The sequence below is a fragment of the Primulina tabacum genome, chromosome 13 (genome assembly GCF_025594145.1).
Source record: "Primulina tabacum isolate GXHZ01 chromosome 13, ASM2559414v2, whole genome shotgun sequence".
In the NCBI taxonomy this organism is placed as follows: domain Eukaryota; kingdom Viridiplantae; phylum Streptophyta; class Magnoliopsida; order Lamiales; family Gesneriaceae; genus Primulina; species Primulina tabacum.
This window is the reverse complement of record NC_134562.1, coordinates 18,479,042-18,506,008: the sequence shown is the minus strand read 5'-3', so window position 1 is coordinate 18,506,008 and position 26,967 is coordinate 18,479,042. Positions and strand designations below refer to the sequence as shown.

General features: G+C 38.3%; 1 protein-coding gene across 1 annotated transcript; it reads left to right on the top strand.

The window, feature by feature from the left end:
* Positions 1-17,007: 17,007 nt before the first annotated feature.
* LOC142523075 (protein GAMETE CELL DEFECTIVE 1, mitochondrial-like) lies at positions 17,008-26,424 on the top strand. Its single transcript, XM_075626714.1, has 4 exons — positions 17,008-17,474; positions 18,826-19,064; positions 25,661-25,850; positions 25,950-26,424. The coding sequence occupies exons 1-4, from the start codon at positions 17,061-17,063 to the stop codon at positions 26,166-26,168; spliced, it is 1,062 nt and encodes a 353-aa protein (XP_075482829.1). The 5' UTR covers positions 17,008-17,060; the 3' UTR covers positions 26,169-26,424.
* Positions 26,425-26,967: the final 543 nt, after the last annotated feature.

Genomic DNA, 26,967 nt, shown 5'->3' with positions numbered 1-26,967 from the left:
AAAGCTAATTTTAAAAAAAAAATGATTTAGTTATGCTCAAAGCTTATTTAAAATGATTTTTAAGGATTCGTTTATGCTTAAAGTTATTTTAAAATAATTTTACGATTTATGATTTAATTATACTTAAATGATTTTAAATGATTTATTTATGTTCCGAAGATTATTTTAAATAAAAATATGATTTTTAAATGCATATGAAGGTATATGTATTATTTGCTATCCATGTTTAGAACGTGCTGATTCTTTAGACTCACTAGGTTTATGTGATGCAGGATTAGATGATTTATGGTAGGCGGTGACACTTGAGTGTATCGAGTGCGGCAGTACACACCCGAGGGCATTTATGTTTTCACACTAGCCAGATATATACATGATTTAAGGATTTATTTTAATGATATTTATTAGAGATCATTTTTATTCTTTATTTTTATTGTTTGTAATCTTTTCAAATGTCAATTTAGGAAGTTTTGGTTAGGTGATGATTTATGATTTATTTTATGCACTTGAGATTTAAATTGTTAAGTTATTTTATTTAGTTTAGTATTTTAGAATTTATGATTAGGAAAAAAAATCGAGGTCGTTTCAGTTAGTATCATAGCAAGGTTTTCCCCAAAGGGTTGTGTATTGTCACTTCGAGAAGCTCAAGAAGTCACGCCTCAAATATGTGTTTACTGCTATATATTTTATATGATAAAATTCTTTTAAATGCTGATATGATGCATGATATAAATGTTAGTTTCATGCTGCATGAAAAATTTTAAATGCATGTTGGGTACTAAAATTGATTGGGGTATTGAAGAAATTATAGGAAAATAGGCTACATGCACTACTTGAGTCGGATTTAGGAGTCAACTTTGGGAAAATTTTGGGTTAGAATTGCAATTTTCAAGATTTTGAGGACCGAATTGAAGAGTGAGATTTAAGTTAGAGGTTAAGTTTGATATGGGTAAGGGAATTTAAGCTTGCAGTCATCAAGTCAAGTAAAATTTCGAGGATGAAATTCGATTTAAGGGGGGAATAATTGTAACATCCGAAAAACCAACATACATAAACCACATGCATGCAAAATTATTTTAATTGCTTAATTATTTTATTTAATTGATTTTAAATGCTAGCATGATATTTATTATATGATAAAATGTATGATGACATGATTAAATTTATGATGACATGATTACATGACATTTTTACATGAAATTAAGGATTTTACCCGAATATTCGATAATAGGCAGGGAAAAAGAGACCGGGAACGACCAAGACAAGAATATGTATTTTTCAATAATTAATGAAAATGCTTCCTAATATGATTTAAAAATGATTTGATTTTCCTAAAAATGTTGGAGTTCGAATTATTTTGCGAGTCGAGCTCGATTTTTCCCGGGATGCCGATTTTGGGCAAACAAGGAGTTTTAAAATATCAAAAATATTATTTTATGGAAACTAAATTTATAAAATTTTATGTTTTAATTAATTAAGTGTTATTTGGCCCAATTTAATTATTTTAAATAGGCCCAATTACCCTTAAGTTGCAAGCCCATTTAACTTGTTAATTAAATTATAAATAGGTGTGTCTGATTCAGTTTCCCAGGTAGCTTCTTCAATGCCATGGCGACTCCACTGGACTTTCACAAGCAGAATTGTCTTCGTTCTGAGCTGTTTTTCCTTTAGGTCGAGGATCTGAATCGGCCTTTCAAAATAGCTCAATGTCTCGTCAAATTCGACCTCTGCTGGCTGAATAACATGTGAAGCATCAGGCAGGTATTTTCGCAATAATTATACATGAAAGACATCATGTATCCCAGATAGAGAAGGCGGTAAGGCGAGTCGATAGGTACGATCTCTTATCTTCTCGAGAATGTCATATGGCCCAATATATCGTGGAGACAACTTTCTTTTCTTGCCAAATCTGACAACTCCTCTGAAAGGTGAAATCTTCAAAAATACCCGGTCTCCTGCCTCAAATACCAACGGTCGTCGTCTGATGTTGGCATATTTGGCCTGTCTATCTTGAGCTGCCTTCATTTTCTTCTGAATCAGCTTCACTTTTTCTGTCACATCTCTGATCATATCAGGTCCAATCTCAGGAACTTCAGAGATATCATCCCAATAAAGAGGGGATTTGCATTTCTTGCCGTACAACACTTCAAACGATGCCATCTCAATACTCGTCTGATAGCTATTGTTGTACGAAAATTCACAAAGTGGCAATGCATCTTGCCAGTTAGTTCTAAAATCAAGCACTACAGCTCTCAGCATATCTTCCAGTGTCTGGATCGTCCGCTCTGACTGTCCGTCAGTTTGTGGATGATATGCGGTACTCAGATGTAATTTCGTACCTAGAGCGCTGCAAACTTTGCCAGAAGTGCGAAGTAAACCGAGGATCACGATCTGATACAATCGACTTCGGCACTCCATGTAATCTGACCACTTCTCTGACATAAATATCGGTCATCTGGTCATGTCTATATGTCATCTTGTATGGAATAAAACATGCGGATTTGGTCAATCTTTCAATCACAACCCAAATCGCATCACAACCTCTGGAGGAACGCGGTAACTGCGTCACAAAATCCATGGAAATGTGATCTCATTTCCATTCAGGAATAGATAAATTGTGCAGTAGACCTCCTGGTTTCTTTCTCTCGGCTTTCACCTATTGGCAATTCAGACATTTGGATACAAATGTAGCAATATCAGCTTTCATCTGTTTCCACCAGTATTTTGTCTTCAGATCATTGTACATCTTCCTGCCATCAGGATGAATGCTAAAACGACTGCTGTGCGCTTTTGCCAGTATCCGCTGTCTCAAATCTGAAACATTCGGCACAACAATACGGTTATTCACATACAAAACACTGTCATGAACCTGATATTCCGATTGATGTCCAGCTCTGACCATAGCAATCGAATTCTGTACATTCTGATCAACTTTCTGTGCTTCTTTGATTCTCGATATCAGTTCTGGTTCGACTCGAATAGCACATAATCTCAGAGGCTGACAATCTGTTTCAAAGGCTAATCCAGACAAACAGCAATCTTCTATCAAATTCGAAACACCAATCGTTGATAAGGATAAAGAACATACCTTTCGACTCAGTGCATCAGCTGCTGCATTGGACTTTCCAGGATAGTATTTGATTTCACAATCAAAATCCTTCAATAAATCAAGCCATCTTCGCTGCCTCATATTCAACTCGGACTGTGAAAACAGATACTTCAGGCTCTTTTGATCAGAATAAATTTCAAACTTCTCACTGTAAAGGTAGTGTCGCCATATCTTCAAAGCAAATACAATGGCAGCCAATTCAAGATCATGAATTGGGTAACGAGTCTCGTGTGGCTTCAGCTGTCTCGAGGCATAAGCAATAACATGTCCTCGCTGCATCAGAACACAACCCAAACCTCGGTGAGATGCATCACAATAGACCACAAAATCACCAGTACCTGATGAAATAGTAAGTATCGGTGCACTGGTCAGTCTTTTCTTCAATTCAAGAAAGTTGGTCTCACATTCTTCAGACCAAACAAATGGAGCATTCTTCTGAGTCAACTGAGTAATCGGCTTGGCAATGCTGGAAAAATCTTTGATGAATCTTTTGTAATATCCGGCCAAACCCATAAAGCTACGAATCACGGGTACTGATGTCGGTTTTGGCCAACTGATCACAGCCTCAACTTTATTGGGATCAACAGAAATACCATCTCCGGATATAATGTGACCAAAGAATACAACCTGTCTCAACCAAAATTCGCATTTCGACAGTTTAGCATATAATTTCTCAGCCCTGAGAATTTTCAATACAGTTCTCAAATGCTCAGCATGCTCAATCATATTTTTCGAATAAATCAAAATATCATATGATAACGAAATCATCAAGATATCTCTGGAATATACGGTTCATCAGACCCATAAATACAGCTGGAGCATTAGTCAACCCAAACGGCATGACAATAAATTCATAATGTCCATACCTGGTTCTAAATGCTGTCTTCGATATATCAGAATCTCTGACTCTCAGCTGATGATATCCAGATCTCAGATCGATCTTGGACTATACTGAAGAACCCTGCAACTGATCAAACAAGTCATCAATGCGAGGCAAGGGATATTTATTCTTTACCGTTGCTTTATTCAGTTGTCGGTAGTCGATGCAGAGTCTCATTGAACTGTCTTTTTTTCTCACAAACAATATTGGAGCACCCCAAGGAGACACGCTCAGTTTGATATACCCCTTGGCCAGTAAATCCTCCAACTGTTCTTTCAACTCTTTCAATTCAATCGATGCCATTCTGTACGGAGCTCTAGAAATCGGAACTGTACCTGGCATCAATTCAATGCTGAAGTCGATCTCTCGAATCGGAGGTAAACCAGGAATCTCATCTGGGAAGACATCAGCAAACTCACATACCACTGGCAAATCAGCCAATGATGGACTCGATTTCAGTAGATCAACTAAATAGTCAAGGAATTCCTCCGCTCCTTTCTGTAACAATCGAGTCATATTCATAGCAGATATCAAAGAAATTCTGGCTCGAGAACCCTTACCATAGAATTTCCACTCAACAGCCATCTCAGGTCCGAATCTCACAATCTTGTGGAAACAATCAACAGTAGCTCTGTACTTGGTCAACATATCGATACCGATAATACAGTCAAAATCAGACAAGACAATACCGTCTAACTCAACCTCATGCCCATCATATCGTAACATACAATGTTTCACAGACTTCACTGATTTCAAACTTGTCCCCAAAGGAGAAGAGACAGACACTACAGCAGATAATGACTCAATGGGCAATGAATGCATCAATGCAAATCGCTCAGATATGAATGTATGCGATGCACCAGTATCTATCAATACATATGCAAGAGAACCAAAAATAAAACAGTTACCTGCAACAACATCATCTGGTGCGTCCTGAGCCTGCTCTTCAGTCAAGGCGAACACTCTGGCCTGCTGTCTAGGAGGTTGGCTAACTGTCTGGCTTCCTCCTGGCCTCGGCTGTGACTGGGCTGGTGCTGGCTGGAAAGAGTGAATTGCAGATGGTGGTCGTCTACTAGTCTAAGCTACTGATCCAGATGATTCGGCACCCTGTGATCTCTGAGAATCTCTCTGGGGACAAACTCTAGCAAAATGTCCCTGCTGTCTACAAATACGGCAACTGCCAAACACTCCTCGGCACTGCTCTGTGGCATGTTTTCCTCCACAAGTGTTGCAATAGGCTCCTGTATAACTCTGGCCCTGACCAATCTGTTTCGAGCCACTAGAACTGGATGAACTGCTTCAAGATCTCTTAAACTGCTTCCCTCTGGCTTTTAGGTAATCTTTCTTTCCACCACTGCTGCTGTCACTCTCAAATCGGGGAGGTGGTTGATGTGGTCTCGGTGCTGGAGGCACAAATGAAGCTCCTTTCTGTCTCATCAGACCGGCTTCGGCTCCCTTAGCTCTATTCAAGGCATCAGTAAAATTGTTTGGTCGCCCTGTATTCACCAATGTAAATATTTCAGGATTCAGGTCATTAATGAACTGATCGGCAACAGCTTCGTCGTTCTCGGCCACATGTGGAGCAAAGCGCAGTAATGTAGAGAACTTGGCCACATATTCCTCAATGTTTAGCTGACCCTATCTCAGATTGACAAATTCGGCCCCTTTGTCCATCATGCAATTGGTGCCCGTTCAGTTTCACTCTCCGCTCATCAGTGTAATCCAAGGACTCAAACAGCATCTCAATGTCATCCAGCCAACTCTCACAATCCACTGCTGTCTCAGTACCCTTCAGAGTCGGTGGATGGAACGACTGAAATCTCTTCAGCAATGTTTCCATCGGTGTTGCTGTCACATCCATTGGGGGATTCGAAGTGCAACCCTGTTCTGGTACTCTTCGAGGAGGCATATCTGATTACCAAAAGGGTTAGCAACCAAATACAACAAATCTGTTTCAGTCCTCCTCCGATCATCTTACTGCTGATCAAGAATCGGTTTTGATTCATTCTCAATAACACATGTTTCCAAATCAAATCAGATAAACAGATAAACATACATTATAAAGCAGTAGAGCATGTTAGCAATCAAAAGCAAGGAAAGAAAACTCATTCTACCCCGCTCACTAGCTCCTATCTCAGTCTAAAGGATCTATCGTTCTGATACCATCTGTTGTTGGGACCCGGACGCTAATTCATTTCTTAATCATTTGTGGGAATAATTAAATTAATTATAATAAACAGGGTCTAAATTTTTTTATGCAAGTATCAAATGCGTAACGTAATGGAATTCATTCGAATATATACATTGAAAACAAAGTACAAGTCTTGTACCATATACAGTCATTTAAAACTAAGGTTTAACGACTACATATCAAGTGTTCAAACCCTATCTACAAACCAAGTCCGTAGTCTCCGCTCTAATCACGATCTCTCTTCATCTCCTCGACCCTGATCCTGTCCCACCTGTTGCCATGCACACATACAAACACGACAACAGTCGGATAAATCCGGTGAGAAATACATCCCAGTATAAATCAACGATACATGGAATCATATAATCAATATAAAGCATGAAACAGATATCAGTAATATGTATCAAAATCTGAAAACATAATTCAATTCATGACTCTATATCTCAGACTATACTCCTTCCTAGTCTAGGGATCCCGGTTTCCAGACGTTGGCATACTATATCGAATCTCAGTAATAGAAGTAAATCCACCTCTAATCAAACATCGATATAAACCAAACATCCAATGTCTTGACCTATCCGTCAAAGACTTTGGCACCTCCGCCAATCACTATTCGGTGACAATGAACAATGGGTCAGTGACGATTCAATCACCATCTGGCTCTTCTGTCACAAGACCAATCGTCTAATACATTCTATCTATAAATCAATAGAACAAGCATATCAATCCAAATCAATGCACATAATAACAATAAGTATGTGGTTTAGGGAAACTCAAGTATATCACACTCGAGTCATTCTCCCGGTTCGACATTGACTTATACCTTTCTTTAGTTGCAGTTCTGACAACGTTCAAGTCTGGAATTCGAAGTTTGTCAATACACAATCTGGCAATAACAATATCAAGAAGTATAATATCAATATACTGCTCAAATCAATACCAAATCTGATCAATCTGAATCTAACTCAAAATCAACGGCATAACGGAACAATCTGAATATACCCAGCAATACAAATCAATACATATCAATTCCTGCAACTCCCAATCGATACAACCCAAATCTGATATCAAATTTCAATCATATCTAATCAGAAATTCATAACAATTTCATACGGTAACCGTTCTTCGATCCGGTTTTGATTATACGACGTCTAACATGTCAAGAACATCATATATTAATCATATCCGATTCTGGGAATATCATAATTTCAAGACATATCAAAACTTAGTAAAACTTACGTCCAGTTGAAGTCCTTGTCGATAGGAACACAGTATTGAAGTCGGATTGAAATTCTGACGGACGGATTTCTTGCAGCTTGGCATGAAGTCCTCGGCATCATTTTACTCGGCAGCTCGCGCATATGCGCGCCCCACCACCGCGCATATACGCGAGGTTCTCTGGACTCGCAATTTTTTCTTGCACACACTGGCGCATATGCGCGCACTCAATTCGCGCATATGCGCGAGGCCCTCTGCCCATCTAGCGCATATGCGCGCCTCCTGGTCGCGCATATGTGCGAGGTGTACTGTCCTCGCACATACAACCTTTCATGCTGAATCAAATCTTGTCCCGATTAATCCTCTCATATTAATATCAATTCACAATAAATCATTTCGCAGATTAACAGATAAAAATCCCGGGCATTACAATGAATCAGAACCGACTCTTGATCGGAGGTAAGATGATTAGAAGAGGACTGAGACAGATTTGTTAACTTGATTACTAATCCTTTTGATAATCAGATATGCCTCCTCGAAGAATCCCAGAACAGGGTAGCACCTCGACCAATCCGATGGATGTTACAGCCACACCTATGGAAACATTGTTAAAGAGATTTCAGTCGTTTAAACCGTCGACTTTGAAAGGCACTGAGACGTTTGTTGACTGTGAGAGTTGGCTTGATGACATTGAGATGCTATTTGATTCACTTGACTATACAGATGAGCGTAGAGTCAGACTGATTGGGCACAATTTGCATGATGTTGCAAAGAATTGGTGGCTTACAACTAAAAGAGATTTGGAGCATCGAGATACAGTTATTACTTGGAAGATCTTTAAACTGAATTCTATAAACGATTCTTCCCAGTATCGTACAAAAAAGACAAGGGTGCAGAGTTTGCCAACCTGAAACAGGGACAATTGAATACTGAAGAATATGTGGCCAAATTCTCTACCTTGCTACGATTTGCTCCACACGTTGCTGAGAATGACGAAGCAGTGACTGATCAGTTTATCAATGGGCTGAATCCTGATATTTTTACACTGGTAAATACAGGAAGGGCGAATAATTTTGCTGATGCTTTGAATAGAGCAAAAGGAGCGGAAGCATGCCTGATTAGGCAGAAAGGAGCTTCGTATGTTGCACCAGCACCGAAACAGCAACAACCCTCAACTCAGTTCCACTAACCACCTCCCAAATTTCGAGAGTGGCAGTAGCAACAGCGGGAAGAAAGATCAATTGAAAGCCAGAGGAAAACAGTTTAAGAAGTCTGGTAGTAGTTCATCTAGCTCCACTGGTTCACGACAGAGCCAGAATTATACAGGGGTATATTGCAGAACTTGTGGAGGAAGACATCACACAGAGCAATGCAAAGGAGTATTTGGTAGTTGCAACATCTGCAGACAGTAGAGACACTTTGCCAGAGTTTGTCCACAGCGAGGTTCTCAACGATCCCAGGGAGCAGAATCATCTGGATCAGTGGCTCAGACTGATAGGCGATCATCTGCTGTTCACTCATTCCAGCCAGCACCTACTCAGTCACAACCGAGGCAGGAGAAATCCAGACTGTTAGCCAGCCTCCGAGACAGCAAGCCGGAGTATTTGCACTGACTGAAGAACAGGCACATGAAGCACCTGATGATGTAGTTACAGGTAACTGTTCTCTTTGTGGTTACCCTGCTTATGTATTGATGGATACGGGTGCATCGCATACTTTTATTTCTGAGTGATTTGCATTGATACATGCTTTGCCTGTTGAGTCATTATCTGCTGTAGTATATGTCTTGTAGAACCCGTAAATCAGACTACGTATAAGTCATGCATAATTTCTAGCATTTAAAGTAAAATGATTTTTATTATTATTGCATGAGGATTTAAATTCATTCCTTTAAAGTTAATTATTTTATTGCAGTAGTTTAACTGTTATCTTTTCAGTTAATTCAGTGAGGCCGGACTGGAGTTGGAGTTTTGAGATAAAATTCAATATTAAGAAAACATTCCCAGAATTTATTTTAGCTAACTAGTAAGTTAATTTAAGGTAAAAGAGTGTTTAAGCAATTATTTAAGTAACTTGAGGTGAGTAGGAAATAAGTTCATTTGGGTTCCATAATTAATGTGTTAATTCACTAAATTATTTAAAGGATAGGTAACGCTCTAAAGATTTAAAATACACTAACTAAGCAATATTTTCCCTCCACTTCATAGCATGATTTGGCCACCCCCTTAGGTGATTAAACAATTCTTTGACAACTCACCACCTTTGACCCTTTCCTTGTCATTTCTTAGCATGATAATCCTTTCATTTATTAACCACCATTAATTAATATTAGATCATTATCCTAGCCTTGTTTGATAGGAAGAATCGGTCCTTGTTGCACCCCATTATCCCTCCAACAATCTCTTGGATATCAAACCATTTCAAATTCAAAGAGAGCAAGACTTGGTCTTGCCATCCCTTCTATATTGCAACTCCCCTTCATCACTCCTAACATTCCCTCCCTCTCCATTATTTCGAAATTTCAGAGCCTACATTGAGAGAAAAATTGAGAGTGAGCAAGGGAATTAATAGAGAAAAAAAATCGAGTAGAAGGAAGGAAGATCACTCCATCTCCGCCGCGCCACGTCGTCGTTTCATTCGTTTTCTTTTCAAAACGAAACCAAGGCATGTCTATATTTCTTTCACTCCTCAATCAAGCCATATTAATATTTTAAAAACATCATACTCATGATTTTTTTGAAACAAAAACCGAAATACATAAGAAGCATTTTTCGAAAATTCATGTGCAGATTTTCTGATTTCTTTCATACTTCACGGGTTCTGTGTTTGTGTGGTTTCAGGCGGTTGGCTCATGTCCAGGCTCCCAAGGCTGCATCTAGACATGTACTAAGACATGTTAGGATCATATTGTTCCAATAGTTTAAGCCCATGCATGCTGGAAATCGGATATGACAGCAACTCCCTCCTAGTGTCACTTGTGGTTCGATTTTTTTGTCACCTTGCTGTCAAGGGGAGAGTTTCTGATCTTGGCTGCCCTAAGGGCCTATAGCCATGGTTAGAACACCGACCTATCATGTCTAAGACGTGACCAAGTCGCCATTTCGAGTCTTGGTCCATGGTGGAATCGGTTTTCAAATAAAAGAAAACAAGAACAGCCCCTCCCCTTCGGCCCTTTTGAATCCTGCTTGTGTCCCTCGGTTTTTGGTGGTTTGGAGTGGACCTTGGTTGGCCTCTGGCCCTTAGCCCTGCTTCACACCATATCCCATGATGTCTAGATCAAGCCATGGTCAACCATATGGCCACTGGTATGATGCATGATAGCAACAAAATAAAATTTCAGAAACATCATTGTACAGATTTTGAGTTCTCGGTTGAAGCTTGGTGTTGACCTAGGTGTTGGATTGGATTGTGGTTGGCCTAGGGCCCTTAGCCATGGTTCAAACCATACCCTAGGATGTTGGTAAGAGGCTCTGGTCGGTGGTTCAAGCCCCAATGACCAATAGTCTCGCAAACAAAGCGATGTAAGCACAAGTGCGGTTGCTGGAATTTCTGGACAGCAACTTGCTGTGTCGGTTCAGAGGCTTGTTTGAGTTCTTGGTTGGCTTTTAGCCTATGGCCTTGGACTGGACAGTACCTCATTGAGTTAGGAAGGCCGTGTTTTTGGCCGTTTGTAATTCGGTTAAGTTTAGAGGTCGTACAAGAATTTACGGTGCGACGTGCCAAATTGACTCTCGAAAGAGCGTTTCATGTTTTGGCCTCCATTCACCAAAATTTCGACATGCATCATTTTTGGAGCATTATTTTATCATTTTAGGTGTATTTTAATCATGACTAAATGATGGTTCGGTGTTGGTTCGGGTTGGCACAGAGTCATGATTAAATACCAAGTCATTGGGCGTAATTGTCTCGTTTTTGGATTCAATTACAAAGTTCGATCAAGAAAACCATTTGCATATTTTTCATGTTAAATTTAGGTCGCAGCGAGCCAGGGAACGATCCAACCCATGTGGTAAAATAATACAGGATATTTAATTATGTCATTTAATTATATTACGTGCATAAAAATATAAAATATTCATTTTTGAGATTTATGCGATATTGCTTGTGGCCATTTCACTATCATGGGATTATTGTATCACCCGGTGGTCACTTACCGGTTCAGTTCAGTTCCACCCAGTATACTCTGGCATTAGTCTGATCAGACGATTATTACATCACCCGGTGGTCACTTACCGGTCAGTTCAGTTCAGTGCAGTGCATGGGCCACTTGCGTAAAACATAATCTCAACAGAAAATTATTATATGCTATTTCATTACAGGGCTCTATTGAGCAAACATTTCACTTATGATTCTCAATTCAGTTATGCACGTATTATAATTGCTTATGATAAGTTATTTTCACGTTATGCCTCATGACATGATATTTTTACTCCCATGAAATTTTATTATATTATTTACTCGTTATTTACGATATTTTCATGCTGAGTCTTTAGACTCACTAGACTTAATTGTTGAAGGTACTGATGAGCTCGGGATCGAGGGCGGGGACCAGTGAGCTAGCTTGGGTCAACAGTAGTGGAACCCGAGGACCTCATTTACAACATTTACCATTTTTATGCTTAAACATTTCTATCAGTTGTTGGATTACTTTAACTTGTTATTTTGCGAACAATAATTTCTTCCGCTGTTATTTTGAATATTAAACTTGATTTATCAGTTTATTTTATGAATGAGGCATTTTAATTATTTTAATAAGAAAATTTTAAATTTTTCCGCAAATTTTCAAACACGAATTTTCAGGCCATTATAGCTGTATTATATGTCTCATCACCTTTGGGGACATGTTTGATATCAGTGAAGTCTGTGAAACATTGTATGTTATAGTATGATGGGCATGAGGTTGAGTTAGACTGTATTGTACTTGGGTTGTCTGATTTTGACTGCATTATTCGTATCGATATGCTGACCAAGTACAGAGCTACCGTAGATTATTTCCAGAAAATTGTGAGATTCAGATCTGAAATGGCTGATGAATGGAAATTTTACGGTAAGGGTTCCAGATCGTGAATTCCTTTGATATCTGCATTATCTATGACTCGATTATTACAGAAAGGAGCAGAGGGATTCCTTGTGTATTCAATAGATGTACTGAATCGAGCCCATCATTGGCAGATTTGCCAGTGGTATGTGAGTTTGCTGACGTCTTCCCAGATGAGATTTCGGGTTTGCCGCCAGTTCGAGAAATAGATTTCAGCATTGAATTGATACCAGGTACTGTTCCTATTTCAAAAAATCCATACAGAATGGCACCAATTGAATTGAAAGAGTTGAAAGATCACTTAAAAGATTTACTGACCAAGGGTTACATCAGACCAAGTGTTTCTCCTTGGGGTGCTCTAGTAGTATTTGTCAGAAAGAAAGACGGTTCAATGAGACTATGCATTGATTATCGATAGTTGAACAAGGCTACGGTGAAGAATAAGTATCCTTTGCCTCGTATCGATGATTTATTTGATCAGTTGCAGGATTCTTCTGTTATTCCAAGATCGATCTGAGATCTACATATCATCATCTGAGAGTCAGAGATTCTGATATACCGAAGATAACTTTCAGAACCAGGTATGGCCATTATGAGTTTATAGTCATGTCGTTTTGTTTAACGAATGCTCCAGCTGTATTTATGGGTTTGATGAACTGTGTATTTCAGAAGTATCTTGATGATTCTGTGATTATCTTCATTGATGATATTCTGATTTATTCGAAGAATATGATTGATCATGCTGAGCATTTGAGAATTTTTTTGAAAACTCTGAGAACTGAAAAACTGTATGCAAAGATGTCGAAATGTGAGTTTTGGCTAAGACAGGTTGTGTTTTTGGGACACATTATGTCTGGAGATGGTATTTCTGTCGATCCTAGTAAGGTTGAGGCCGTGATCGATTTTCCTAGACCGACATCAGTGCCAGAGATACGCAGTTTTATGGGTTTAGCAGGCTATTATCGTCGATTCATTAAAGATTTCTCCAGTATTGCTAAGCCGATTACTCAGCTGACTCAGAAGAATACTCCATTTGTTTGGTCAGAAGAGTGTGAATCCAGTTTTCTGGAGTTGAAGAAGAGATTAACCAGTGCTCCGGTGTTGACTATTTCGTCAAGTACTGGTGATTTTATTGTTTATTGTGATGCTTTTCACAGAGGATTAGGTTGTGTTCTGATGCAGCGAGGACATGTGATTGCTTATGCCTCGAGACAATTAAAGCCGCATGAGACTCGCTACCCGATTCATGATCTTGAATTGGCTGCCATTGTATTTGCATTGAAGAGCTGGTGACAATATCTATATGGTGAGAAGTTTGAGATTTATTCTGATCACAAGAGTCTGGAATACCTATTTTCATAGTCAGAATTGAATATGAGGCAGCAAAGATGGCTTGATTTAATGAAAGATTTGATTGTGAAATCAAATTTTATTCGGGAAAATCCAATGCAGCAGCTGATGCACTGAGTCGAAAGGTATGTTCTTTATCCTTATCAACGAGTGGTGTTTTAAATTTGATTGAAGATTGCTGTTTGTCTGGATTAGTATTTGAAACAGATTGTAAACCTTTGAGACTCTATGACATTCAAGTTGAACCAGAGCTGATTTTTAGAATTAAAGAAGTACAGAAAGCTGATCAGAATTTTCAGAAATCGATTGCGATGGTCAGATCAGGGCATCAATCAGAATATCAGGTTCGTGATGATGTGTTATATGTGAATAATCGTCTTGTTGTACCAGATGTTTCAGATTTGAAACAGCAGATCTTGTCCGAGGCACACAGTAGTCGATTCAGTATTCATCCTGGTGGCAGAAAGATCTATAATGATTTGAAGAAATAGTTTTGGTGGAAACAGATAAAAGAAGATATTGCCGATTTTGTATCCAAATGTCTGAATTGCCAACAGGTGAAAGCCGAAAGAAAGAAACCAGGAGGTCTGTTGCATAGCTTATCTATTCCTGAATGGAAATGGGATCACATGTCCATGGATTTTGTGACAAAGCTACCACGTTCCTCCCGAGGTTGCGATGCGATTTGGGTCGTTATTGACATATTGACCAAATCAGCATGTTTTATTCCGTACAAGATGACGTACAGACATGACCAGATGCCAGAGATTTATGTTAGAGAAGTGGTCAGATTGCATGGAGTGACGAAGTCGATTGTATCAGACCGTGATCCTCGATTTACTTCGTACTTTTGGCACAGTTTGCAGCAAGCTCTAGGTACGAAATTGCATTTGAGTACCGCATATCATCCTCAGACTGACAGACAGTCAGAGCGAACTATCAAGACATTAGAGGATATGCTTAGAGCTATAGTGCTAGATTTTGGCACTAGTTGGCAAGATTCTTTACCACTTTGTGAGTTTTCGTACAACAACAGCTATCAGACGAGTATAGAGATGGCTTCGTTTGAAACGTTGTATGGCAAAAAGTGCAGATCCCCTTTGTAATGGGATGATATTTCTGAGGTACCTGAACTTGGGCCTGATATGATTCGAGATATGACTGAGAAAGTGAAACTGATTCGGCAAAGAATGAAGACAGCTCAGGATAGACAGGCCAAATACGCCAATGTTCGACGACGACCGTTGGTATTTGAGGTAGGAGACAGAGTATTTTTGAAGATTTCTCCTTTCAGAGGCATTGTCAGATTTGGAAAAAGAGGAAAGTTATCTCTACGATATATTGGTCCGTACGAGATTCTCGAGAAGATAGGTGATAGTGCATATCGACTCGCTCTACCTCCATCTTTATCTGGAATATATGATGTCTTTCATGTATCTTTATTGCGGAAATATCTTCCCGATGCTTCTCATATTATTCAGCCAGACGAGGCTGAACTTGATGAAACTCTGAGTTATTTCGAGAAGCCGATTCAGATTCTCGATTGTAAAGAAAAGCAGCTCAGAATGAAGACTATTCCGCTTGTGAAAGTTCAGTGGTTCGAAAATATATTGTTGGGACAATCATGATTTGATTTATATTATGTATTCCTGAGATTATGGTGATCGTATAATCGAAACCGGATTGAGAACGGATACTGTATGTAATTGTTATCATTTTCAGTTAGATTTGATTGAGAATATACAAATTTGGTATTAGAATTGTGTTTATTGATTGAGTATGAGTTGGTGAAATTGGTATCTGTTGATATTGAGTTGCCGGGATATATCGAGATTGCGATGTTATGCCGTCGAAACAGAATTAGATTGAGTTTTGATCATATCCAGTATTGGTTTGAGTTGTATAATGACAATGTCCTTCTCGAATGTCATTCCAGATTGGTATTGAAGATTTCAAAGACATAACAAAGCCAAACCCCAAGAAAAGAAAGGTATAAATCAATGTTAACCGGGATATGTAACTCGAGTTAGATACGACTTGAGTTTCCCAAAACCACATACTTATTCGTTATTGTTTTGATATATTTGAATTCTTTGAATGTTTGAGCTTATTCTATTGATTTAAAGAAAAGCAGAGAATAGAAGATATATATTGAGAACGAGTCTTTGGCAGAGGTGCCAAGACACTAGATGTTTGGTTTATATCGATGTGTTTAGGAGTAGATCGACTCCTGTTGCAGAGATTCGATATAATGTGCCAACATCCGGGAACCGGGATCCCTAGACTAGAGAAGAGTCGAGTCAGAGATTTAAGAGTCAAAGAGTTTGATGTACAGTTTTATATCGATTCATGTCTTTCAGATTATGATACATGCTATTGATAACTGTTATATGCTTTTGTAATTGTTTATATGAAATGAATGTATTCATTGTTTATATTGGGAATTATATTCTCACCGGAGTTATCTAGCTGTTGTTGTGTTTGTATGTATGCATGACAACAGGTTGGACAGGATCAGGGTCGAGAAGAGGATGAGAGATCAAGATTAGAGTAGAGATCCGGACTTAGAAGTAGAATTGGCTTTCAACACTTGATGTATAGTTGTTGAACCCTAGTTTAATATGAATGTATTTTGTACAAGACATGTAATTTCGATCAGATTGTAGATATTAAACTTGATCTTGTAAATGAAGTAAGATTGATTATCATATGTTGCACACTTATGTATTTAAAAAAAAAAATTAGACCCATATTATGTAATTGATCCATTTAATCCCAAAAACGATTTAAGAAAATGAATTAGGTTCGGATCCCTACACTGTTATTTTAAATTGGTGAAGCGTGCTTCACGACCCATGGGTCGTGAAGACTTGTGCTTCACGACCCTGGGTCGTGCTCTTCACCCTGGTATCTTCACACTGAATATTTCATATTTGAAAATAAATTTTCTTATCAATACGTGGTTTTTTCGTTGGATTTGTTGTAGAGGAATACCTTGTAGACTCATGGTTAATTGTTAGCCAAAAAATCAGAACAATGTATGCAGGATGGAAGGTTGAGAAGAAAATGAGTTTTTGTGAAGATAAGGAATGAAATGAGAACTAGAGTTGAGTCGAGAAAGATAGAAAAATTGAGTTGAGTAAGTTTTTTTTATTTAATTAAATTATAAATTTTATTATATATAAAATTAAAATAAAAAAATTAAAGACTCTCGTTTTCCTCATTTTCCCATAACCACAGAACAGAGGACGAAGCAGAAACCCTCATTTGCTCCGCGATGAGAGCTCTTCAACGATTACTTCCGCAACTCTCAATCTTGCAACCATGCGTTCAGCTTTCACCCGCATTTCAGAAACTATTTTCGACGCAAAATTGTAGTGGACTCGATGGGGCGGCCCATTTTGGAGGATCCGGGTCGTTGGAACCCGACCCGTTAGGATGGGACGCGGGTGTTTCGTCTTGGTCAACTGGGCTGACGAAGGAGCACTTCGATGGGGAAGCAGTGGGGCATCAAATCAGTCTGCCGGTGGCTGTTGAGCCGAGTCTGGGCCAGTTCGAAAGGAAGTCTGCTGGGTGGGCGGATGATGTAACGGAAAAGGTGAGGGAATTGAACAATGAGAATCGAAGAGGGAAGGCGTTTGTGGACAGCTGGGATGACAAGATGAAGGAAATGGCTGTATTGATGAAGCAGGTTAGATTGCTTTTTGGGACATGAAATTATTGTTTCTTTCTTCATTTTCACCTAATTTCATAGTTGGAGAAAGGTCCCAAATTTTCATTTTGATTTTATAGGTGTGGTTTCGAGAGTTTCTTGAAGTAGTTGTTGCCTGAGGAAATGACTTTCGATGAAGCGGAGTAGTTTTTTCTTTTTGGGACATGAAATTAGCTTTTCTTCCCCTTAATTTGATTGTTGGAGGAAGGCCTGAAATTTGCATTTTGATGCAATCTGTGTGGTCTCAGAGTTTCTTCAAGTAATTGTTGTGTATGACATTTGGATCTACGATTTAGTGGAGGAAATCATTAGGAAAAATAAAGATTTCAACGGCTTTGTTTCATCACCAAAAACTTTGGTTCATCATGGAGATAGTACATATCAGTTTGTTTTTTTCAATCTAGTTGAATGCTTTGAAGTGAATAAATTAAATTCATGAATAAGTGATACACGATGCTCAGGATGAATCAGGCAACATCACTCCCGTACACCGGAAATTTAAGACAGAAGAAAGAATTGAGCATGATATTAATTATACAATGCATAAAAGAGAACACATAATTGGTTCTAACTACTATAAGACCTCTTGGCACACAGCTTTGTTAAGGCTTTGTAACTAGGTTTCTCATATTGTATATTTTATACATGCATTTCACTTGTAAAAAGCAAAGTCAAGATAAAAGCTTTCGTTGGTAATTTTGCTGCTGATCAAATGTCCCAAACTTTTTGTGCAAATTTCTGGTGACTTGATTTCAGTTTTCATCATTCATTCAGTTTAATTCTGGAAAAGAGGAGAAAACATTGTGTTTGGGATATCGTTGTTCTCTCTACAGAGAGACTCGCTCGGGAAATCGTTTTGTTTCTTGCCCGAGTTGGATTCCTTTTATTTTGGTTCTTTGTCCATTGAGGTTCAATCTTCAAAGATTTAACATTTTTCAAGAATGAGGCAGCAATTGTGCTTTATTTGTTTAGTCTTTATTATTTTTAATTTTTTTTGTGCTACACTTCTCTGTTTTTAGGATATCAGATTTGAGAAAGCATAGTTCATGAATATACACACACACACATAAATTGAGTATCCAGTTTTCTGAATGAGTCATGATTTCAATTCGATAGAAGTACATAGTTCATGAATCAGATATGAACTATGTACTTCTATCGAATTGAAATCATGACTCATTCAGAAAACTGGATACTCAATTTTGTGTGTGTGTGTATCTCATGCTATTTTCAATCATCTCACTTCTCTGGGTAATTGACAATTAGAAAGGGATATTCATCATTGGATATAAATTAAATGGTAATTATTCCTTATAACTTGTAAATTTAGGTGCGAGAGCCAGGTGCCAGAGGATTGTATTTGAAAGATTCAGAAAAAGCTGAAATGTATAAAAAGCACAAGGAGAATCCAGAGGTGTACACTGTGGAGGCCTTAGCAAAAGAATACAGGGTCATGAGGCAAAGGGTACACGCGATTTTATGGCTGAAGGGGGATGAAGAAGAGGAAGAGACGAAACTTGGACATCCATTGGATGACACCATTGAGCGCTTGATAGACGGTTTTCCCGAGTAAGTGGATCTTATGCATTTATTTAGCTTCTTTTTATTTTGCACTTTGGCTGGTGCGTGACCCATGAAACTCCACGATTGTGGAAAACTAGGTAGATGGATTCTGTGTTAGTAGCTTTCTCTCGGAGTTCGTATCATTGAGGAACAAAAGGCAAAATTAAGGCACAATTATCTCTAAAGACATAATACACATTTTTGTGACAGAATATTCTTTGACTGTGTTGTTACTTGAGACAAATTCTTAAACCAAGAGATATCAAAGCCATCAAATTTCTTTCCCTCATATGCTAAGTTCCAAGGAGCGGAGTCTTGGAAATGGATTAGAAGGAATGGAATTTGGGTTGTTGGTATTTTGCTGGAGCAAACATCATTGAGGAAACGGATTAGCAGTCAAACGTAGCAATCATTAAAAGAGTAATTCGTATTACTGTATTGTGCAATTTCATTTGTGGGAATAAATCTGTCTTGGCTTTTGTAAATACTGAGTTTTTGCATGAAGGGAAGTCGTGTAGCGTACTTACATGAACCACTACTAAAAAGACTAAAAGACGTGCATAATTAAACTTGATAACAACAATTAAACAGCAGAAACCAAATAACTTAGTCATCTCACAACCCGAACAAAAACAAAACAATAATCTCGGTCTTAATCATTAATACAATCAATTCGAAAGCATAACATGCACGAGAATACGAGAAACCAAATAAAACCTCCACTGGATCACCACAGAAAAGCCAATTGCTCTAGCCACTGCTCTGGCTGTCCGAACCGTTCAACCTAAGACCTGGCCCATGGAATGAGGTGTCCAAGATGAAAATGAGGACATGAGTGACATTAATCCAATACGAGAATGTATGAGGATACAAACAGATATAATGCATGTCAAATACAATATGTTCGGATATCAAGGATCAAGTCAATAATCTCATCCTCTGTCTAGAGACGCCTGAGTATGTGGTCTCTGATCTGCCCTAGAGATGTTTTGGCTCCCACACTCATCATCAAAACGTAGACCTACAATGTCTAGGGTCATCAGAGCTCGCGGGTCCCATCTGACATTATAGATCTCGATATCCAATCGTCCACAATACAGAACATGGCTGAGTGACTTCAATAAACGAGGTATATCTCAAAAGATATCATGCTCAACGTGATATGTCACGCATAATATGTCTAAGCAGTTAAAAATGTACCATGCAACATAAATATGCAGCATATAATTGTGTATACTACGCTTGGATTTCAGTCCGTACATCATGTACCTCACTAAAACAATATGACAGAAAGTTTACTTGTCTGAAGCTAAACAATACCAACATATTGAAATTGCTGTCATGCTGGATCCAGAATTACTAAATATACTTCAAAGTTCTTGTTAATAATCTTTAAATAACTATTTAAGGCTTTAGGATTATATCCGCGTCTTTTTGTCTAATAAACATTTTATTCCGGGGGTTAATCTTTTCATCGGCTTTTGTTATCCTCCTCCCGCGATGACAGTGAGCATTTCAGCTCGTTGATGACCTCTCGCTCTGCGTGTCCCGGTTCACCAACTCTTTCTCGAGTCGACAGTAGCTCCGAAGCTTCTCGACACTAAAATGCCCTAGAAACTAGCTAGAAAACCTAAGGTATATGGCTAGAACTCGAGAGATAGTAGCTGAGGGAAAGTGGTGTATGAAACAAATGAAATTAGCTTCCATTCATAGGCTGCATCCGGACTAGTTCAAAAAATTCGAACTCGACCTTATCTGCCACATATTATAATCTCATTCGTCTAGTTGGATTTCTCAGGGGATAATGTAATCTGAAGTAGAATATGTGGTTTATTTTAAATTCGGTGGATCCCAACATATTGATTTTCAATTAATTTATAACTTTTTAATCATTTCTTAATTAGTAATTCATTCAAAAGAATGATTCGCGTCATTACATCCTCCTCTCCTTACAAAGATTTCGTCATCGAAATCAGAACTGATGTACAAATACTACTGAATAAAATACAAATCATGATTACAATGGTACAACCCAAAACAAATGCGGACACTCTGAGCGCATACGGCTCTCTAACTCCCAAGTCACCTTTGCTGTATCTGGGCATTGCCATTGTACTAGAACAAGTTGAATGGTCTTGTTTATGAACTTCATCTCTTTCCTACCCAGGATTAAGAGTGGTTGATCTACATAAGTCCAGTTTTCTTCAAGTTGAACATCTGTCGGACCAATAACGTGTGATTCATCTGTTACATACCTTCGTAGCAACGATACATAAAAGACATTGTAAATGCTGGGTGGATACGGCAATAAAGCCAATCGATATGCCAATTTCCAACATTCCAAGATTTTGAAAAGTCCGATGAATCTTGGGGCTAATTCTTCCTTAAGTCCAAATCTCTCCGAGGAATCTTGGGGCTAATTCTTCCAAATCTCTATCGTCTTGCGGAATGGAAACTTTTTTATCTCCGATGGTGCCAAGCTATAAGGCGGTTTGGAGGTGCGGTTCTTGGTGTCAATTCTATCTTAGTTTCAACTTCCGTTTCCGTAGGAAATCCAGGTATTTCCGAAAATTCATTGACAACTGGAATGTTCTTCACTTCGATAAGTCTACAGCATAGATGAGGTATCTCTCTCTTCCTTTCGCTAAAGCCCGATGTGCCTTTATAGCTAACACTACTAGCATTGGAGGTCGAGCTCCTCGCCGTAAAAGAACCAATTCTTTTCCCTTTCTGGAAGAAACTGAACGAGACATTGATAACTATCTACCGTCGCTCTATGCTTAGTCAACATGTTGATTCCTATAATACAATCAAAATCTTCCACAGCCAGTATCATAAAATTGGCAGACAAGTATTTCCTTTAACTCTAACAAACTGTCTACTACTGGTCGCCTTAGCTAAAATCTCTTGTCCCATAGGTGTAGACATAGACATTAAAATATCTAATGACACGTAAGATAGTTTATATTTCTTAAATAGCATTGATGTTATGAATAAATGAGATGTCTCAGTGTCAATTCATACATATGCAGGAATACCACATAAAAAGAAATTATCTGCAATGACTCTCGTTTTACTCCTTAGCTTGCTCTTGGTTTAGGTCAAACACTTGTCCCTGGACTCGTGGGAGTTGCTGAGATCTTTGTCATATCCCTCCACGACGGAAACCTTGAGCGGGAAAACCTTTCTGCTGCACAGTGGCCTCAAACTATTTTCCACTGTAAGACCCTACCATAGAACCTCTGCCTCCACTCTGATCCTCTAAGTTAGAGGCAATCCTTCTTCATGTGACCAAAACCACCACAATTGAAACAAGCACTTGTCACCCTTCGATATTTTTCCGTATGGTGATTGCCTCCACTCCTACCAATATTGTGCACTCTTCCAGAACTGAAAGAAGAAGAAAATAGAGACTTCTTGAAAGACTGACCCCTTGGTCCCAACGAACTAGAAATTTTGCTAGCTTGCATAGCATTTCTCCTAGCAATACTGATCTCGGCTTGACGACAACGATTCACTAATCCTTCGTACAAAGTCAGATTGTCACAGACAGAAACTCGATAAAAAAATCACCTCGTTCAAACCATTCAAAAAATGAGAATATTTTGCCGTAGAATTCTCACTTATATGAGGAGCATACGGCAACAGATTCGTAAAACGCTTCTGGTAATCCTCAATGCTCGAATCTCCTTGCTTAATGGTCAACAGTTTCATCTCATTCTCCTGACGAAGAGCTGGTGGGAAGTGATGATTGTTGAAGGCCTGACGGAAATGTTGCCAACGAATCCGCCCATATTGCTGAACTAGAATGGCAAAAACAGATTTTCATCATTCCCGATATTTTCCTTGGATCATAAAATCGGATACCTCCATCTCATAGTACAGCACTCGAAAACACTGCTCATCTTTATGAAATCCATAACGTTGACGCGGGTCCTGCGTCTCCTTTCATCGTGGTCTCGGTGTCACCTTCCCTCACGATCTGTACGACGATGTTCTCTGCATGTCTCATTGTCGCCATAACGGCCATGTCTCACACTTCCGTGACTGCTTCCATCTCCCGACATCTGGAAGGAAACCAAAATCAACCTCTAAATTCTCGAAACAAAATTACTAACGTCCCAAAAATCTTTGCATGCTTTGATACCTCTAAACGTAGTGTCTTACCTAAGCCACTAAAAAGCATGCATAATTAAACTTGATAACAAAATTTAAACAGCGGAAACCAAATAACTTCTCACAACCCAAATGAAAACAAAACAATAATCTTAGTTCTAATCGTTAATACAACTAAATCGAAATCATAATCATGTCTGAGAATACGAGAAACCAAATAAAACCTCCACTGGATCACCACAGAAAACCCAACTGCTCTAGCCACTGTCCTAGCCGTCCGAACCGTCCAACCTAAGATCTGCCCCGTGGAATGGGGTGTCCAAGATGAAAACAAGAACGTGAGCGACAATCGTCCAATACGAGAATATAAGAGTATACAAATATATGATGCATATGAAATGCAATATGCTTGGATATCAAGGATCAAGTCAAGAATCTCATGCTCAGTCTAGAGGCCCCTGAATGTGCAGTCTTTGATCTGTCCTAGGCATGTTTTAGCTCCTACACTCATAACCAAAGCGTGAACCTACAATGTCCAGGGTCATCAGAGCTTGTGGATCTCGTCGGACACTGTAGCTCTCAATACCCAACTGTCCACAATACAGAACAGGGTCGAGCGGCCCTACAAACGAGATATATCTCAAAAGTTATTAGGCCCAACGTGATATGTCATTCATAATATGTCAAAGCATTAAAACATGTATCATGCAACAGATAAATATACAGCATATAAGTTTGTATACTACGCTTGGATATCTCAGTCAGTACATCACGAACCTCACTAAAACAATCTGATAGAAAGTTTACTTGTCTGAACATAAACAATACCAGCATATTGAAATTGCTATCATGACAGATCCATAATTACTATAAGCATGCTTCAAAGTTCTTCCTAATGATCTTTAAATCACTATTTAGGGCTTTAGGTTTATACTTGCGTCCATCGTCGTCCCGCTGATGACGTCTCGATATGCGTGTCTCGGTTCACCGACTCCTTCTCGAGTCGACAGGAGCTCCGAAGCTTCCAGAAAACCTAAGGTATAATATGGCTAGAACTCGATATAGAGTAGCTGAGGGAAAGTGGTGTAGGAAACAAATTAAATCAACTTCCATTTATAGGTTAGATCCGGACTAGTTCAGAAGATCCGAACTCAATCTTATCTGCCACCTGTTATAATCTCATTCGTCTAGTTGGATTTCTCGAGATAATGTGATCTGAAGTAGATTGGGTGGTTCATTTTATATTTGGTGTATTCTCAACTAATGAATTCCTTAATAATGCTTAATTAACAACTATTTAATCATGTCTTAATTTGTACTTCATTCAAAATAAGGATTCGGGTCATTACCAGACGGTAGTCCAATGAGATGCTTATATAGTTGGAAGCAGATTTTTCAGTTGGATTATTTTATCGGATTGGATTTCTTGAATAGTTGGAAGCAGATTTTTCAGTTGGATTATTTTATCGGATTGGATTTCTTGAAACTTTCAATTTAGCTTCAAAGTTTTATGTTGTCATGAATGCTTAGAAAACTCAAAATTGATATGTAGATATCTGCCTTGTGATTCTGCTCTATATGTATGAAGTACAAATTTTGCGAAACGAGTGTGGTCGTTTTGCTTCCCACAAATGAGCTCCAAAAACTGCATATGCTGTTTGTTTGTGCTTCATGATCTACCAAGGGATCTAAACTATTCGTTATGTGTATATACAGCCGTTTTTTTGGTGTGCAAAATTTTTAGTGTGTATGAACTCGTCAGTACAGATTATACAATGTATTGAGAAATTTCCTGTGTTTTTATCACACTATACAAAAGGCTGTTTTCTCTTATTTCCCTTTTAATTAATGACAGAGAGTGTGCGATCTTTCCTTGTCGTAATATTCGACAATATTTTCACTCATAAATTAAGGATATGCATTCATTTGCTGATGGACTTTTTGTCCTCGTGATAGCTTGTTTTGCTTATTTCTGTAAATACATCATCCAAAATATGAGTCAAGATTTTTTACGAATAAGAAAATTCCCTGTATGTATATGATGAGAACAAGATTTTTCCTTCAATATTATGAATATTTCACAAGAGATTTGTGTCATCTTCACATGGTAATTTTTTGTGCTTCATTAAACCATATTTGCTAGTGAATTACATGTTATTGTCATTTATTCGGATGCAAATTGTGAAATCGGGAAACCGAACGTGCCTTTAACGAGCCATCTTTCTTATTTTACTTCATATTATTATTCTCGATGGTATCCAGAATGTATTTGATAAATAGTTCAAATGACATATTCTGGGTAAAGTGTCCATTTGTCGATGCTTCTGAAAATTAGTAAAAATGACAGTTATTGCTTATTGTTCCGTTGCTTCACTACGGCCTACGATATCATATTTCAGAGTTCAAATGACGCCAGTGATGTAAATATGTTTCTTATGAAGACTTCTATGTGTCTCAGCTTTTCCTCGTTAACTTCTACTCTGCAGACTTTTCAATTCCCATGATAGAGAATTCCATATCGCGTCTCTCGCATATAAGCCAGATTTTAAAGTCATGCCTGAGGGCTGGGACGGGACGACTCGAGACCCTGATGAGGTGCACTATGAGATCTCAATGAAAGAGGATGAAATGATGTATCAAGAGTTTGTTCAACGTATGAACTTCAACAAAATGAAGGTAAAATAGACACACACTCGGTTAAGATTGTAGACTAATTAGTATCACGGGTACCGATGATAATGTATATGGAAAACCAATGTTATGTTCAAATTTTAGATGGCAAAGAAGGTGAAATGCCACAAGTACAGCAGGAGGCGTCCCGCCGAAGGATGGAACTTGACGGTGGAAAAACTCGGTTCCAAAGACAAGCGTGGCAATGGGGGTGGCTGGAAGTTTGTTAGTGAGGCAGATGGCTCGACGAGGCCTTTGAATGAGTTTGAAAAGATGTTCGTGAAACGGGAGACTCCTCGTAGACGACGGAAGATATTGCCATGACCTTGAGTGAGCTATCAATGAAAATGAAAGAAGGTACAAACGATAGGGTGATTTTCTTGAAGTTGCTTATGATGGGATTGTCATGGATTTTGTTACATGAGCAGATGTCTGAAAACCTAGGATCGAATATAAAAGCTAATAAAATTATTGTTTTTATTGTTCGTCTAGTAATTTTTTTCCCTTGTGAAAGAATTAAGGTTATATTTGCACAACTTTCACTCTCTTATATGGAAATAGGAAACATGGTTTGATAGCATTTGCTTGGTTCTTTCTGCAAAAATGTGGTAATGTCCGTCCGCACTTCAATAAATAAATTTCGCTATTAAAATGAACATATTGATCTATCAGTCCTCTCAGCAATGCGTATGAATAACGAAATCTAAGCCGACACGATTTTACAACCACGTAATAATATAAGAAATAAGGAAAACTTTTGTAGAGAATTTTAAACACGTGCATCCCTTGAATAAATTCATCTTTAGTTATAAATAACCAAAATGGTTTGAATTATTAACAAAAACGGCATCAAAATGATTTTAATCCCAAATAACATAATACCAAAAAATATATTTATCTACTCATCTTGACCAGACAATTACCCAATTTTGGGTGGAAATTTCAGCACGTGCACCTTTTTTTTAGTTTTAACAATATAATCGATATATAGAGCCAATTCATAAATCGAGGAGCATTTGACACATCACAAGCAATGACCAAAATGATTTACACTACTCCCAAAGTCTTAACACAAAACAAAAAATTCAGAAAATTATTTCACATAAGCTCAATATTTTTTCTT